The sequence below is a fragment of the Notechis scutatus genome, chromosome 12, assembly GCF_049901735.1.
Source record: "Notechis scutatus isolate UNSWTSFEM ecotype Mainland chromosome 12, rNotScu1.2, whole genome shotgun sequence".
NCBI lineage: Eukaryota > Metazoa > Chordata > Lepidosauria > Squamata > Elapidae > Notechis > Notechis scutatus.
Genome location: NC_142020.1, coordinates 2,889,438 through 2,907,500, shown reverse-complemented (window position 1 = coordinate 2,907,500; position 18,063 = coordinate 2,889,438). Strand labels below are relative to the sequence as shown.

Sequence of the window (18,063 nt, the reverse complement as noted above, 5' to 3'; positions counted from 1 at the left end):
AATACAATTGAGCGAGTCCAGAAGTATTTCACGAGAAGAGTACTACACTCCTCTGCTCGTAACAGAATACATCCTACATCACCAGGCTTGAGATTTTGGGCTTGGACAACCTAGAACTATGCCGCCTACAGTTAGACTTAAGTGTAGCACACAAAATTATCTGCTACAATGTCCTACCAGTCAATGACTACTTCAGCTTCAACCACAACAATACAAGAGCACACAACAGATACAAACTCAATGTAAACCACTTCAAACTCGATTGCAGAAAGTACAACTTTAGCAACAGAGTGGTCACTGCCTGGAACGCACTACCTGACTCTGTTGTTCCATCCTCTAACCCCCACTCCTTTAACCTCAAACTAACCACTATTGACCTCACCCCATTCCTAAGAGGTCTGGAAGGGGGCTGTATAAGCGCACCATCGTGCCTCCCGTCCCTGTCCTATTGTCCCCAATTATTTGCACCTATATCATGTATTCTTACTCATGTTTATACTTATACCTACTATCTTCTAAGCGATTGATAAATCAAATAAATCAAATAAAAATAAATAAATAAAAACCTCCAGTGATGGAACACCTACAACTTCTTTGAGGAAAGCCATCCCACTGACATTCCATACTGGGAATGTTTAATTGTGCAGTGTGAAATTGCCACAAGATTCCTAAATGCGTTCAAAGCTGGTGGATGGATGGGGCTGAAATTTTCACACCTTTCCTTTGCATTTATAAAGCACTAGCTCTACACCTGTGTAGAGGTATGTAAGGGGTGTGCATAAGCGCACCATTGTACCAATCGTCCCTGTCCTATTGTCCCCATTTATTCATACCTATTTCCTGTATTCTTGCTCATGTTTATACTTATATCTATTATCTTGTAAGTGGACAAATAAATTAAGTAAGTAAGTAAGTAAGTAAGTAAGTAAATACATACATACATACATACATACATACATACATACATACATAAATTGAACCCCTTTAAGATGTTTCCTGATATGGCTACTCTTTTCACTGACGCTTTGGGTGGGTTGTCTGCTAGATCAGCCAACTGAAGATGGCTTGGAGGGATCTTCTCTTTCATCAAAACTCAAGACTGGAAGCCCCCAACCCTTTTTAACCCAACTGATAAGCATGAAAAAATAGATTGTTCTGGGCAACCTCTCAGGTCTCTGGCATGGCTGCTCTTTGAAAGAAGGAATTTCCTTTTTTTTGTAAAACGTTTTTTATTTTTATCTTTACAAACATCTCTTTTGTTGAACCATGTGGTTTCAGGTTTTTACATTTCCATACAAACATGACCATAATTACATATTTATTTTTCATATTCAGTTTCTTATCATATCATTACATTTTCCATTTTCTGTACATTTTCACAAATATTCTTATATTTTTCACACTTATTTTATCCATTTTCAATTCATATCTTAACTTATTCAGTTTTTCTTTAATTATACTCATATCTTTTTTATATAATCTTTTATATAATCTATTTAAATCTTTAAATTCTTATTTCTTAATCTATGTTCATTATGCTTTTAAATTTTTGTCTGTCATATTTGCAATTTCATCACATACTCTTATGTCATTATTCAGTAAATTCTATCTTAGTTTTAGTAATTCCAAACATTTCCCCCTTAATTGCCCATTTGAATGCACCACCCTTTTATACACCATTCAGTTTTCTCCCCTTTAACTCATATTAAAAATTACCATAATATAATCATCTTAAACACTACATATCATATCCATTTTAGGTTAGATTCCACATGGTATTCTTTCCTTTACCTTCTAAGCCATTTATTATTTCAAATACATTAATCTTTTCAGCTAATTGTAGAAACTGATATTAATCTTTTTAGTACAATTCTCATGAAAGAAGGAATTTCCTAAGCAAGCTTCTCAAACGTGGCCATTTGAAAATGTGTGGACTTCAACTCCCAGAATTCCCCAGCTAGCCATGCCACTCCCTGTTTACTAGGACAGTGGAGACAAGATGCAGGAAAACCTTTACCCTAAGGCAGGGTTTTTAGTCGAGGATGTGCAGACTTCAACTCCTAGAATCCCCCCTGGGGAATTCTGGGAGTGAAGTCCAGATATCTTTAGGTTGTCAGAGCTGAAAAATATTGTCCTAAGTCAAGAAATTGTTGCTTCGTTCTAGCTTTGGGAAGTGTTTTAATGACTTGTATACTTACTAACTGGATACCCACGTGCTTTGCTACGAAACTATGTGGTTGGGCTTAGTTTTGGGGGAGGAAAATAAGAGGGAAAAATCTGCCTTCCAGCATCCATCAGTATTGTCCTGTCAGTGTGTGAGAGGGTTGAGGGCTGTTTGGAAACTGAAATAGTATTTGTTGTGTGAGCAAGAAGGTGACAGCAAGGAGCCTGGATGTGGCTTAGCTCAACTATTCTGTACTAAAGCTGCTTGGTGCTGTGAAACTAAAATGGAAACTCCTCTCCTCTGGTTGTGTTTTGCATTTTGGAACAGATTTCTTTTCAGGTGGGGAGGGAGAGTAGAACTCCTTAGCATCAGAGCGTGTTATTAATAATAATATAGGAAATCCTAATGCTCTGATGGTCATTTTGAAAAACCCTTTCTTAGTAAACACCTAGAAGCCAAGAGGAACCTACGTGCCAAATTTCAAGTTTGTAGGTTTTACGGTTCTAGAGATTTTGTGATGATGCATGAATGGTATTTCGCATAGATAGATAGATAGATAGATAGATAGATAGATAGATAGATAGATAGATAGATAGATAGATAGATAGATAGATAGATAGATTTTTACTGATTTGATTTGATTCCTATAGCCACCCATCTCAATATATTCTTGAGAAAATGACAAAGCTTTAATTAAACCAGAAAAAAGGCCTTGTCTAACCCATGGCCATCAGATGTCCGTTTGGCAGCCAAGCGAATGCAAGGGTCGACCTGGAAATATTATGCCACTTCGCAGAACCTACCTTGCAGGATGGTTGTGAAACTAACCCAGGATTCAGATTGGCTGCGTTCGTAAGACTGTGTTCCTAGATAGAATTAAACCATCTTCCAGCATGTGGGCCGACTGTTGGCATCACACGCTTCTCGCCCACCCTGTCTGGTCCCACTGCATGCGTGGATGCCGTGTGGCGTGCATGGAGTTGGCAGTGTCGCTTGGAACAAAGGCAGGCGGGAAGGGGCACCTCGCCAGGGAATTGACGTCCCAGATTGGGTTTTTAAAAAGCCTCTTTGAGTTGTAAATGCCAGATAATTAGTAGCTGCTCCTAGGGAATTAAAGTTTCTGCATAATAATCTATTACTTGCACGCTTCTTATCTGCGCTTTCCTTCCTTTCCGTACTTAAAACCCTGGTGATTGCCCTCCCACCCACCCACCCCGCCTTTCCTTCACCAGCGTGAATGTTGATCAGACATTCCCAGGTCGGATTCGGAGTTAGCGGAGAAGAGGCGGCAGGAAGGGAGGTTTCGGGAGGCTTCCTTGTTGTAGTGCAACAGCTGGCCTGTCCACCTGAGGAGATTCTCAGTCCTCAGGATCATAGTTGTCTCAAAGGTGCTTTTTTTTCTTCAAAAGGCAACGGACTTTTTTTGTTTTTCCTCAAAGATATTTCGCTTCTCATTCTAGAAGCTTGATTAACAGAGTCAGAAGGGACCTTGTAGGTCATGTGCTGGCAAAGCCTGAGACAAGACAAGTCATCTAGTCCAACCCCCACTCAAGCAGGAGACCCTACACGAGTGGTGGCTAACCTTTTTGGGCTCCTGTGCCCAAAATTGGGCGTGCGCTTTGGCGTGCGCACTCACGTACCAGCACCCAGAAGGCAATATGCACAGCCCTCCCACGCCCCCTGCGCATGTGTGCGCAATCCTTCCCCCGCCCCCTTACTTGCACTGCACCTCACGGCTGATTTTTGGCCCATTTGAGGCTTTTTTTTTGGCCTTCCAGAGGCTTGAGGAAGGCCTCTGCAGGCTTTGCAGGCCGAAAAATGGGCCCATTTCATCACTTCTGGTATTTCCAGAAATACAGGAAGTGACAAAACAGGCCTATTTTTCGGCCTGCAAAGCCCTCAGAGGCCTTCCTCAAGCCTCTGGGAGGCTGTAAAAGGCCTCAAATGGGCCAAAATTAGCTGTGAGGTGCGCACATGCGCAGTGAGGTAAGTTTGCCTGTGGCTCGCGTGCTGGCACAAATGGCTCTGCATGCCACCTGTAGCATGCGTGCCATAGGTTCGCCATCACGGCCCTACACCATTCCATTTCTGACAAATGGCAGTCCAGTCTCTTCTTGAAAGCTTCCAGGGATGAAGGTCCCACAACTTCTGAAGGCAACTTCTGTTCCATGGGTTGATTGTTCTCATTGTCAGAAAATTCCTCCTTATTTCCAGGTTGAATCTCTCCTTGTTCAGTTTCCATCCATTATTCCTTGTCTGGCCTTCAGGTGGCTTGGGAAACAGCTTGACCCCTTTCTCCTCTCTGTGGCAGCCCTCAAATATTGGAAGATGCTATCACGTCTCCCCTGGTCCTTCTCTTCACTAGAGGGGGCCCTCTTGCTGAGCGCTCTTCCCCACATATACACTGTAGATTGTTGAAACAAAACAACCACAATCGCATGGCACAACATAGGAGATCAAACCCCCCAAGACAGGATTCAGCGGTCCACCTGCATTTGAAAGGCAAAGTCCACACTTTTGAAGGCAGCAAAATCCACCTTTTGGACAGAGAGGACCGTTGGTTTGAAAGGGTTCAAAGAGTCCATCTATGTCAGAATGGAACACCCCTCCCTCAACGGGGGGCGAGGGGAATTGACACCACCTCTCTCCTGTCTACAACGCAGCCCTTGCAGGAGTTCCAAGAAGCCCCCACAACCTATTGCGCCCTCATTCAGGTGACCTTGAGGGCCCAGATAAATCCCCCAAGTGGCCTCAAGGGCTCTCAGGGAGAATGCTAACGACCAGATGACTGCAAAGAAATATGATTCTTCCATCCCCTGCCATCAGAACTGATGAAGCTTCTTTGAAGAGAAGCGAAACGCCTTCTTGCTCCTCAAGGGGGAAAAAATGTCTGGTTGTTTTTTGAAGAAGGAAAAAAAGCACCTTTGAGACAAGCTCGCCTGTCCGTTTGCTAAACCCCCCATTCCCTGATTGTTACATGCACACAGGCACACTCCGTTTCAGGTCTCCCCTACCCCGATTGCAGAACGGGATGCCTGTGGCGATGAGGCGGAGAACTTCCAGGCCTGGAGGACGGGGGGAGGTTTGAGTGGCAGGTGGGCTGGAAGCACAAGGGACAGAAAGGTTGGGGGCTCTGCAGGGAGGGTGGGCTACCAACTGGGAACTCTGAGTCAGCCCAGGCGGGGGACTTGGCTTGGTACCACCCAAAAGGAACCAGGTTGGGGGTGACAGTTAAATGCTCATATCTCTCTCTCTCTCTCTCTCTCTCTCTCTCTCTCTCTCTCTCTCTCTCTCTCTCTCCCTCTCTCTCTCTCTCTCTCTCTCTCTCTCTCTTTCTTTCTCTTCTCCCTTCTCTCTCCCCCCCTCTCCTCCCCTCTCTCATTCTCTCCCTCCCTCCCCTCCTCTCTCTCTCTCTCTCATTCTCTCCCTCCCTCCCCCCCTCTCATTCTCTCCCCCTCTCTCCCCTCTCTCTCCTCCCTCTCCCTCTCATTCTCCCCTCTCTCCCCCTCCCTTCCCTCTCTCATTCTCCCTCCCTCCCCCTCTCCCTCCCCTCTCTCATTCTCTCTCTCTCTCTCCTCTCCCTCTTTCTCTCCCTCTCTCCCTGCCACCCTGTGTGTGTGAGAGAGGTGTGGGGTGGGGAAAACAGGTAGCCTCATTCACCTTCTCTTCCATTAGACCTGAATTTTAGCAAATCCACCAGTTGATGGAACCAAACTGGCTTTCATGGCTGCTTTCATAACTGTTGTCAGGCTGAATAGGTTTTAGGCAGATGATAGCGTAGCATGCCTTGGCTTCCCTTCTTGGGTTGCTCAAAGGCCTGGCACATGCATAGATGCACACATGCATGCAGAGATGCAAACATCTGGCTGCCTGTCACCACTGCACAACCTTAGCTACTTCAAGCAAAGCTGGCTGGGGAATTCTGGGAGTTGGAAGTCCAGGTATCTTACAAGGTTGAGAACACTCCCCAGGGTCTTACCTCCCCAGCACAGTTTTCTGATCTTTTGAAATTGTGACTTCATCCCCAAAAGTGGTTAAATGTCCCTCACTGTTGATGACTGAAGTGCAAAGAACCTGGTTGGTTGTAACACTCAGCTGCCGTGACTGTTTTCACCAAGTGCAAAAGCAGAAACGAAGCAAGAGTGAACAAGGGCTTGGCGTTATGTAGGAACTGGGGCAAGCTCGAGTCAGTGTGAAGCGGTTTTGCAGGGAGAAAGACGTGGTTTGAGGAGGGGGCTTGTGCAAGGAAAACCAGCATGGCATCTGGTAGCACAGGGACCCTCAAACTTGGCAACTTTACGACTGTTTTTCACATGACCGTTGCAGCATCCCCATGGTTACGTGATTGAAATTCAGGCACTTGGCAACCGGCTCATATTTATGATGGTTGCACTGTCCCAGGGGGTCAAGTGATCCCCTTTTGTGACCTTCTGATGAGCGAAGTCAATGGGGAAGCCAGATTCGCTTTACAACCAGGTTACTAGCTTAACAAGTGCAGTGATTCACTTAGCAAGAAAGGTCGTAATAGAATTTTTTATTGACCAAGTGTGATTGGACACACAAGTAATTTGTCTTGATGCAAATGCTCTCAGTGTACATAAAAGAAAAGACACATTTGTCAAGAGTCAAGAATCATCAGGTGCAACACTTAATGATAGTCATGGGGTACAATAAGCAATCAAATCATACTAGGAAACAGTCAATAAAAATCGTAAGGATACAAGCGACAAAGTTACAGTCATACAGTCATAAGCGGGAGGGGATGGGTGATAAGGAATGATGAGAAAATTAATAGTAATAGTAGTGCAGACTTTGTAAATAGGGGATTATTTGTTTAGCAGAGTGATGGCTTTCGCAGAAAATTGTTCTTATGTCTAGTTCAGGTCTCCAACCTTGGCAACTTTAAGACTTCAACTCCCAGAATTCTCCAGACAGCATAGCTCAAGTCCACAAGTCTTAAAGTTGCCACGGTTGGAGACCTCTGCACTAAGCCATAAGGACTAGCTGCATTTACAAAGAAACCAGGAATCTGCAGTCCTTGGGGATGATTGCAGTTAGTTCTTCCCTGCATGCATTGTTTTTCCCTGTACAAATATACTTTGTTATATATTAAAATATATATTATAATAAATTAGATTTGTTAATATTATATAGTAGAGGTCTCCAACCTTGGCCACTTTAAGACTTGTGAGCTGGAGAATTCTGGGAGTTGAAGTCCACAAGTCTCCTGGCCAAGGTTGGAGACCTCTGATCTAGTTGTTCTGGTGTGCAGTGCCCTATAGCGGCGTTTTGGGGGTAGGAGTTGAACCAGTTTATGTCCGGGATGTGAGGGCTCTGTAAATATTTTCACAGCTCTCTAAATTCATTTAACAAATGTCTCACTTTGCAACAGAAGTTTCGAACTCAATTGTGGTCGCAGGTCGAGGATCCCCTGAAGTCTGATCAAAACAACTACCTGTTTTTTAATATAAATCATTTCAACCAACCCCACTGTCGCCGCCATCTTGGACTTTTTGACCTTAAAACAGGTCACTGTGCTGCATTTTGCAGAAGGCAACCGTGTCTCTCCATGGTTGTGCTTCCTTCTATGGGTCCTCCAGGCCTCTTCAGCTCCGAGTTCCCTTGCGACCCTCTCTTAATCCAGGCACCGAGCGTCTTGTTCAGCCCGATTTTTCACCAGGCAGTGCCTCATGTTTTCCATGCCACAAAAACTTTTCCATAGAGGAGAGAAGAAATCTGATCATCTGAATTGGTCTCTCCACACGTCATCCTTAGTAAAGAGCGCAAACCGGCATCTGCATTTCCTGCATCAGATGAGGACAGCATATCTGGTTTGGTTTGGTGGCAGCAGCGCCTCAGATAGAAAGCCCCTACAGAGAGTGGAGAGGACAGTGGAGATGGATTATAGAAAGTTTGCTCCCTATTATTCAGGACATTGCTCATAAGCGCTCTGTGTTTAGAGCTTGAAGCATTGTGAGAGACCCCACACAACCACTCCACGGTCTCTTTCTGTTGCTTCTCTCTGGGAGGGGGTTTTGAAGTATTTTTAGCAGGACTTCCAGATTCTGGAACAGCTTTGTTCCCTATACTATCCATCTGGTAAACTTGCAGGATTTGTTTTTCTCACCATGTACATTAATATATCCGAACTAGGCTGTGTTGTTTCTCTGTGTCAAATAATAATATTTGTGGGTTTATACGTAACTTTGCACTTATTTATTTATTCATTTAGTGCGTCATGGTTATGTAGTGTATACTGGAGGTGGTGACACTTTGAGAGCGGTATGCAACAAAATTTCATTTTAATTTTGTATATTCAAAGTGACAATAAAGCTCTTCTCTTCTCTTCTCTTCTCTTCTCTTCTCTTCTCTTCTCTTCTCTTCTCTTCTCTTCTCTTCTCTTCTCTTCTCTTCCCTCCCCTCCCCTCCCCTCCCCTCCCCTTGCCTCCTCTCCTCTTTTCCCTTCCCTTCCCTTCCCTTCCCTTCCCTTCCCTTCCCTTCCCTTCCCTTCTCCTATTCTATTCTATTCTATTCTATTCTATTCTATTCTATTCTATTCTATTCTATTCTATTCTATTCTATTCTATTCTATTCTATTCTATTCTACTCTATTCTACTCCATTCCATTCCATTCCATACTTGGGATGTGGCAAGAGAAGGCCATGTGCTCAGAGGGAGGGCAATTCCCAAGGGCCCATCATGGGGCCCTTCAAATGGGGGGTCTTCTCTGGCCATGCCCCCCTGCAGCTCTGCTCCCGGCTTTGAGGACGGGGTGGGTGTTGTGGTACCTCTGCTCTCTGGAAGCTGCCTCCATCTCTCTCTCTGTCTCTTTTCAAGAAACTCCAGGCTTGTGGGGTCAGCTGGCATCTCTTCCGCCATGCAGACGCTAAGAATAAAAGCAAATGAGAAGGTGATGACGAGCACAAACCTTTCCAGTGCCCTGCCCTCCCCCTCCCCTCCTGGCTCCCCTGCGCTTCCTCTTCCCCCTCCCCTCCTCTGCTGGCCAGCCTGCAGATTCTTCCTCTGTCTGGAAGACGGATGGCCCCTTCTCCACTCGTGTCCCTGCCAGCCAGGCTCGCCCCGGCCCTCCGTCCTCGGGTGGCATCTCTGCTGCTCCTTCCTTGGCACCGAGGGACAGTGGAAGGCAGGAGCAGCTGCATGTGAGGTTCAAACTCTGGGTTGCACGGGCTTGCTGGGTGTCCCTCAGCCCCTCCAGGAGGGCGGAGCCCCCTTCCTCCAACATTTAACGCCCCTCCCTGGCGCTTCTGCCGAGGGGGCCCGTGCTGGGCTCTTAAGGTTGGGCGGAGGTGCGATGGGGCTGGTTGGGGAGCCCGGCTGTGGCTACGAGCGTCTTCCGCTCCTGCCAATTTGGCAGCTGCTGTACCATCTCTTTGGCAGAGAGCCAAGCCAGGGGGCGGGCTAATAAAATGAAAGCTCGGAAATGAAAGGTTTGCGTTCCGGGCCTTTCCTCTTTGGGGCAGAGATGGGGAGAGGACTGGCTTGGCTCAGCAGGCTGTCAGAAATGGTGTAGGGCAGTGGTGGCTAACCTTTTTCAGCTCCCGTGCCGATAATTGCCAGCACCCAGAAGGCAATATGTGCTGGTTCCCCCACGCCCTCTGCGCATGCATGCATGACCCCCCCCATGGGTTTGTGCAAGTGTGCACAATTCCTCCTTGCGCGCCGTGTGCCTCTGTGCATGCATGCGCATGTCCCGCGCACCCCCCTCCACCCCCTGCGCATGCACGCCAGATACCTGACAATCAGCTGTCGGGTGGCGGCGCACACACATGTGCAGTGGGGCTCTTCCAGGCGACCTCTTGCGTGCCAGGGGAAATGGCTCTGTGTGCCACTTCCAGCATGTGTGGCATAGGTTTGCCAACACGGGTGTAGGATCTCCTGCTTGGGCAGGGGATTGGACTAGAGGAGGGGTAGGGAAACTTGGCTCTTTTATCACTTATGGACTTCAACTCCCAGAATTCCTGAGTGAGCCATAAAAGGCTCTCCATCCCTGGCCTACTGGTTTTTCAGTTGTGGGGGAAATCAATTTTTGACTCGAATGGGACTGTTTAATACACAAATGTAGGATATATAATATACACTGCTCAAAAAAAAAATAAAGGGAACACTTAAACAACACAATGTAACTCCAAGTCAATCACACTTCTGTGAAATCAAACTGTCCACTTAGGTAGCAGCACTGATTGACAATCAATTTCACATGCTGTTGTGCAAATGGAATAGACAACAGGTGGAAAGCAGAGGCAGTTAGCAAGACATCCCCAATAAAGGAGTGGTTCTGCAGGTGGGGACCACAGACCACTTCTCAGTTCCTATGCTTTCTGGCTGATGGTTTGGTCACTTTTGAATGCTGGCGGTGCTTTCACTCTAGTGGTAGCATGAGATGGAGTCTACAACCCACACAAGTGGCTCAGGTAGTGCAGCTCATCCAGGATGGCACATCAATGCGAGCTGTGGCAAGAAGGTTTGCTGTGTCTGTCAGCGTAGTGTCCAGAGCATGGAGGCGCTACCAGGAGACAGGCCAGTACATCAGGAGACGTGGAGGGGGCCGTAGGAGGGCAACAACCCAGCATCAGGGCTGCTACCTCCGCCTTTGTGCAAGGAGGGACAGGAGGAGCACTGCCAGAGCCCTGCAAAATGACCTCCAGAGGGCCACAAATGTGCATGTGGCTGCTCAAACGGTCAGAAACAGACTCCATGAGGGTGATATGAGGGCCCGACGTCCACAGGTGGGGGTTGTGCTTACAGCCCAACACTGTGCAGGACTTTTGGCATTTGCCAGAGAACACCAAGATTGGCAAATTTGCCACTGGCGCCCTGTGCTCTTCACAGATGAAAGCAGGTTCACACTGAGCACATGTGACAGACGTGACAGGGTCTGGAGACGTCGTGGAGAATGTTCTGCTGCCTGCAACATCCTCCAGCATGACCGGTTTGGCAGTGGGTCAGTAATGGTGTGGGGTGGCATTTCTTTAGGGGGCCACACAGCCCTCCATGTGCTCACCAGAGGTAGCCTGAGTGCCATTAGGTACCGAGATGAGATCCTCAGAGCCCTTGTGAGACCATATGCTGGTGCGGTTGGCCCTGGGTTCCTCCTAATGCACGACAATGCTAGACCTCATGTGGCTGGAGTGTGTCAGCAGTTCCTGCAAGACAAAGGCATTGATGCTATGGACTGGCCCACCCGTTCCCCAGACCTGAATCCAATTGAGCACATCTGGGACATCATGTCTCGCTCCATCCACCAACACCACGTTGCACCACAGACTGTCCAGGAGTTGGGGGATGCTTTAGTCCAGGTGTGGGAGGAGATCCCTCAGGAGACCATCCGCCACCTCATCAGGAGCATGCCCAGGCATTGTAGGGAGGTCATACAGGCACGTGGAGGCCACACACACTACTGAGCCTCATTTTGACTTGTTTTAAGGATATTACATCAAAGTTGGATCAGCCTGTAGTGTTGTTTTTTTTTCACTTTAATTTTGAGTGTAACTCCAAATCCAGACCTCCGTGGGTTGCTAAATTTGATTTCCATTGATAATTTTTGTGTGATTTTGTTGTCAACACATTCAACTATGTAATGAACAAAGTATTTAATAAGAATATGTCATTCATTCAGATCTAGGATGTCTTATTTTTGTGTTCCCTTTATTTTTTGGAGCAGTGTACAAATATGTATATACAAATATACAAATGTTCTACATTTGTATATTAAATAGTCCCATTCGAGTCAAAAATCGATTTCCCCCACAACTGAAGAACCAGTAGGTCAGGGATGGGGAACCTTTTATGGCTCACTCAGGAATTCTGGGAGTTGAAGTCCATAAGTGATAAAAGAGCCAAGTTTCCCTACCCCTGGACTAGATGATCTACAAGGTCCCTTCCAACTCTGATTATCTGTTATCTGTAATCTGAAGGGTCTGGTGGGCTCCTTTCAAGGCCAGGGGGACCATTGTCAGCCCCTGCAGTGGCCAGCCAGTTTGGGGCTAGGCAAGCAATGACCCAGAGAAGCCTTGAGGCCCCACTCCTTGCCCTGCAGGGCTGCGTCCCCGTCCCCCCCCCCCTCCGCACCTCTCCTGGGCCAGTTTTGGGCCAGCTTGGCAAGTGCATGGAAGGTGCGGCTGCCAGTCACGGAGGACCCCTAACCCTATTCAGCTGCCCATCTCTGTCAGTCCCCATTGGAGCAATTCCGGAGCAGAGCCAGGAGGGCTTGTGAGAGGAGAAGTTTCCGATGCGCTGGAGGTTGGCTTCTGTAGCCTTTCTGAGTTCCAGGGGGCATTTTTGGAGGCAAGCTGGGTGTATCCATCAAAGGTAGCGAAAAACCAGGCCCGGCGGCACCTTTTTCCAACGGTCCCATTTTGTTCAAAGGCAGAAGTTTGGGTGAGCTCAGTGTCTTCCTGCCTTTTACTAAAGCTTGCTAATTGGCAGAGGGGATCCCTGACTCCTTGTGGCTGTTTGGTGCGAGGGGGCAGTGGGAGCAACACTGCCCCGTCCTGCCACTGGCCAGGTGGATGGCAGGCCTTTCTCCTTTTTAGGAGAGTCAGCTGAGGTCCTGTCCTCCTTCTCCCCTGGAGCAGGGGAGGTCTCCAACCTTTTGGACCTCAGGGACCACCAAACTCATAATTTTAAATCCTGCAGACCCTGGGAAAATCACCCCAAAAGTCTGCAGGAAAATCCCCCACCCCGTTTTCCTACCGATCGATTATTCTTTATTTGGGATCGCAGGTTACCGTCTCCAGCTCCGTTCTCTGGGAGAGAGAGAGAGAGAGACTTTTGTCTTCAGGCAAGGAAAGCAGCAGAAGCAGCAGAAGTCTTTCTTTCTCTCCCACAAACTCTACCAGACATGAGTCTTTTTCCTGGTGCGGCCTCTTGGAGCACAATGCCTCTTGGGTACAAAGACTAATTTCTGGCGGAGTTTGGGGGAGAGCAAGAAAGACTTTTGCTGCATTCCTTGCGTGCAGCCAAAAGCAGAAGAAGAAAGAAGCGGAAAGAAGCAGCCCGATGGCCAGGCCAGGTGCCTGGGGCACGTGGGGCAAGTTCATCCCCTCCACCCTTTACCCACTCCTCTCACTATCTGGTGTTGTTCACAATGCAAGCCTTGTGTTCCCACGGGCCATGTGGGCGGCACAACCTTGTGTTCCCGCGCAGTCTGGATTAATTGCTTTGGGGGTGACATTTCTCTGCGGACCACCAACATTTTCTCATGGACCATCAGTGGTCTCTGGCCCACTGGTTGGCGACCACTGCTGTGGAGGAAACAAGATGCTGGCACAGCTACATTTTGCAGCACAAGTTACTCACACCCCACTCACTGGTAAAGGAAAGCTGCCAGTCCCTGGCGAGGAGGGAGGCAGGTAGGTCATTGCCGAAAGGAAGAACCTTGGGGACCACCAGATGCCCCTGGGACCCTTCCCCGGGCTTCATCCCATAATTACAACCCCTTCATTTTCTCTGGCTGTAGATGGACTGGTTCCCACAACCTGCTCATCTGGACTAAAATTAGGAGGGAGAACCTACGGTAACAATGTGTTAGAACATAGAATAACAGAGTTGGAAGGGACCTTGCGGGTCATCTAGTCCAACCCCCTGCTTGAGCAGGAGACCCTATACCCGTGTCTTTATCCCATAAGTTATCCCATAATAACCCAGTGATGGAGCGCCCACAACTTCCGAAGGCAAGCTGTTCTAGTGGTTAATTGCTGTCATTGTTAGGAAGTTTCTCCTTCATTCTAGGTTGCTTCTCTCCTTGGTTAGTTTCCAGCCATCGTTTGTTTTTTTGCCTTTTGGTGCTTTGTTGTGGGAATCCAGGCCATTAACTTAGCCCTTGGGCGTGTGTGTGTGTGTGTGTGTGTGTGTGTGTGTGTGTTATCCCATTGAACCACAAGTGTTTGGTTTGGACAGAGACACATTATGTGAATGCAGCAATTGTACTTGGTTCAACTGGAGTTTACAGATTTAGTCAGTTGTGCGAATTCAGCTGTGGAGTGTCCTTTTCTAGCCCAAAATTCTCTTAGCTGCTGGTTGGGCAGCCAGATCGTGCCAGGATTTATTCCTGGGATTTAGGGCCAGCTGAGCTCAGCGCGAAGCCTTGACTTGTTCTCTTGCCAAAGTTTCCATGGGAAATATGGAGAGTATTCGGAAGGATTCTAGTGAGCCTGAATGGAAGGACAAGCAATCCTCAGCCTGACTTTCCCTGTCACCCGCATCCTAATTCCAGCACGTCCCAATTGCTGAAACTTATAAAAACAATATTGCCACACGGAATATAAACACATTAGTATTTATCAGCTTGTTATTTTATTCAGGAATGCAAAGTGTGGGGCATGGATCTTGTGTAACCCTCAGATACCTAAAAGTCCCTATAGAGAGTGCTAAGGACAGTGGAGAAGATTATAGGAAGCTCGCTTTGCATTATTCAGCATGCTGCTTATAAGCACTATGTGCTTAGAGCTCAAAACATTGTTAGAGACCCCACACACCCACTTCACGGTCTGTTTCTGTTGCTCCCCTCTGAGAGGGCGTTTCGAAGTATTTCTAGCAGGACTTCCAGAGTCTGTAACAGCTTTGCTTCCTATGCCATCCATCTGGTAAACACACAAGATTCGTTTTTCTCGCTTTGTACATGTATACATCCAAACTAGACTGTGTTGTTTGTGTCATATAATATATGTAGGTATATGCATAATTTTATATTTATTTCTTTATTTTGTCATGTTTATGTAGTGTATATTGGACATGGTGACTCTTTGAGAGCTGTATGCAACGAAATTTCAATATATGTTGATTAGTGTACATTTAAAGTGACAACAAAGTTATTATTCTATTCTGTTCTGTTCTGTTCTGTTCTGTTCTGCTCTGCTCTGCTCTCCTCTCAATTCTCTATTCTCTATTCTCTATTCTCTACTCTATATTCTATTCTATTCTATTCTATTCTATTCTATTCTATTCTATTCTATTCTATTTACTCTACTCTACTCTACTCTACTCTACTCTACTCTACTCTACTCTACTCTACTCTATTCTCTACTCTCTACTCATATTCTATTCTATTCTATTCTATTCTATTCCATTCCATTCCATTCCATTCTTAATTCTATTCTATTCCTATATTTTGAGACCAAATAGTTCGAAGACAGATACATGTATGCACAATATGACTTTTTGTGCCCATGACTTTAAAAATGTAGAGGTTCATGCAGAAGTGGGACGAGAATGGATTTGGGGGAACCTGGGCAAAAGTGACAGGGGAGACTGGCAGGCTGGTTATTTCTCCTCCAGGTTCGAGTGGGGGGATATATTTAAGGGCCAAAACCTTTGGCCACGTCAGTCTGAAATATTTCTCCAGAGTGAGATCCTCGGGGGAGGGAGACCAGGGGAAATCTTAAGGCACAAATTGGTCAACACCAATTCAAGAAGCTCTAGAGTGAAATGGGGTGCCAGAAATGCATGCTTTCCGATCCTTCCACAGCCTCCTCAGTTTGCAAAGCCCATCATCCTCCCCCGGGGGGTCTAGCCATTTAAAGCACTGTCTTTCTTCTACCCACCACTTCCATCTGAAAAGAGTGCCTGGATGAACAAACGCTTGGGTTGTGTTAGTAGCCAGCAGATGGGCTGTGAGAATGGGAAAGTAAACTGCAAATTCTTAACATGTGTGTGTGTGTGTGTGTGGGTGAGAGGGTAGGTGCAGGTATTCTCTTTCATGCCTGTTTCTTATGCCTTTACTAAGGGGTCCCTTTTGCAAAAGGGCCAGAGGTACTGGGCCCTGTCCTCACCTGGCTCCAGTAGCAATAGCAACAGCACTTAGACTTATATACCGCTTCATTGTGCTTTACTGTAAGTGGTTTACAGAGTCAGCCTCTTGCCCCCAACAGTCTGGGTCCTCATTTTACTAACCTCGGAAGGATGGAAGGCTGAGTCAACCTTGAGCCGGTCAGGATCTAACTCCTGGCAGTGTGCTGAATGAGAGTGCAATACTGCATTCTAACCACTGGGAAGGAAGGAAGGAAGGAAGGAAGGAAGGAAGGAAGGAAGGAAGGAAGGAAGGAAGGAAGGAAGGAAGGGAAGGGAAGGGAAGGGAAGGGAAGGGAAGGGAAGGAAAGGAAAGGAAAGGAAAGGAAAGGAAAGGAGAAAAGGAAGAGCAATAGCAATAACACTTAGACATATATACCACTTCACAGTGCTTTTACAGCCCTCTCTAAACAGTTTACAGAGTCAGCCTCTTGCCCCCAACAATCTGGGTCCTCATTTTACCCACCTGGGAAGGATGGAAGTCTGAGTCAACCTTGAACCTGGTGAGATTCACACTGACAAATTGCAGACAGCCAGTGATCAGCAGAAGTAGCCTGCAAGTATGGCATTCTACATGTAAGCCGTGTGTAAGCAGCAGGGGGATTGGATGGATTGGTCAGTTTTACAACCAATCCAAACACCCATTTTGCTGGATCCTTCAGGCGCAACCGAGTGAACCCTGACTCAGTATGCCTCCATTTACTGACTTACCAAATCGGCTAGGTTGCTGAATATCCTCACAATTTGCACAGTGATGAATAGCATAGCATGAAAACACCCCGAGAATAATACACCCGGACCAAACAATGCTTCATAATAACCAGGACTGGATAATAAAAATAGACCTCCTGCTCCTGGCAGGCATTCTCCAAAGACTCCCCGAGAAAGCTTCTTCCTTAAAAGCTTCTCAAGGACCATCCGGGAGGCCGGCTGGCTTTATTCCGGAAGGAAGCCGGCTTCCTAATGAGCTGCCGTGATGGAAACGCAGACTGATTATTCCCAAAGTGGGTATTTGGGGGCAGCTGATGCACTTCCAGGAGTGCCTGGAGAGATTCCCAGGGAAAAAGGCTCCCCCTCCTCTAACCCTTCTCTCTTCTCTGTCCTCCCCTCCACAGAGCTCCTCGGATCGACCAAACGGGTGAACGTGAACTTCCAGGATACAGATGGGTGAGTTGGCAAAGCCTTGGCTGTCCATGAGCCTCCCTGGGATTGGTGGGGTGGCCTCTTATCCCAGAGGACTCCGGAGAACCGTGATGGCAAACCTACAGCACGTGTGCCACAGGCGGCACGCGGAGCCATTTGTGCGGGCACGCGAGAACCAGCCAAGCTTACCTGCACTGCGCCTGTGTGCGCCTCCCAGCTGATTTTCAGCCCATTTAAAGCCGTTTTCGCCTTCCCGGAGGCTCGAGGGAAGCCTCTGCAGCCTCAGGAGGCCGAAAAACGGGTCCGTTTAGGCACTTCCGGTATTTCCGGAAGGCCCGTTTTCCGGTCTCCTGAGGCTACAGAGGCTTCCCTCGAGCCTCCGGGAGGCTGAAAAAGGCCTCAAACAGGCTGAAAATGAGTTGGCAGGCACACACATGCACAGTGCAGGTAAGGGGGCCTGGGGAGTGTTGCGTGCGCATGGGCAGGGGGGCGGGGCACATTGCCCAGAAGGTTAGCCACCACTGCCGTAGAATAGCCTGCTTTCTCCTGGGGGGGAGTCTTCCAAGCATCTTGTGTGGGGATTTTTCTCTTCCTTTACCTTCCGTCCCTTCCATCTCTTGGTGGATCCTGGCTTCCTTTGCCTTTTCAACTGCTGACAAAATTGATATTTCTAAAGAGTGGAGTCCAGGGACCCATGGAAAGGCCCAAGGTGTGGCAGAACCCCTCGTCATAGAAAAGGAGGAAGGGGAAAGGAGGAGAAGCAGGGATTGGGAGAGGGGACTCATGTACACCACCCAGAAAACATCTCAAGATCTTTACTGAGGACGCACATGGTGGATTTGGCTGGTCTTTGTAGGTGGGCTTTAGTGCTGGGTGGGCAGAAGCTCCCCAAAGGGGTACCCACTCTCTTGCAGAGAGGGGGCAGTGGACAGCTGCAAAGGGATAATGTA

General features: G+C 47.4%; 1 protein-coding gene across 1 annotated transcript in view; it reads left to right on the top strand.

Annotated features, from left to right (window-relative positions):
• The window catches only part of CASKIN1 (CASK interacting protein 1), a 137,916-nt gene that overhangs the window by 67,954 nt on the left and 51,899 nt on the right, over positions 1-18,063 (top strand). The window contains 1 exon segment of the mRNA XM_087973132.1: positions 17,086-17,137. Within this exon segment, the coding sequence (XP_087829258.1) occupies positions 17,086-17,137 (52 nt within the window).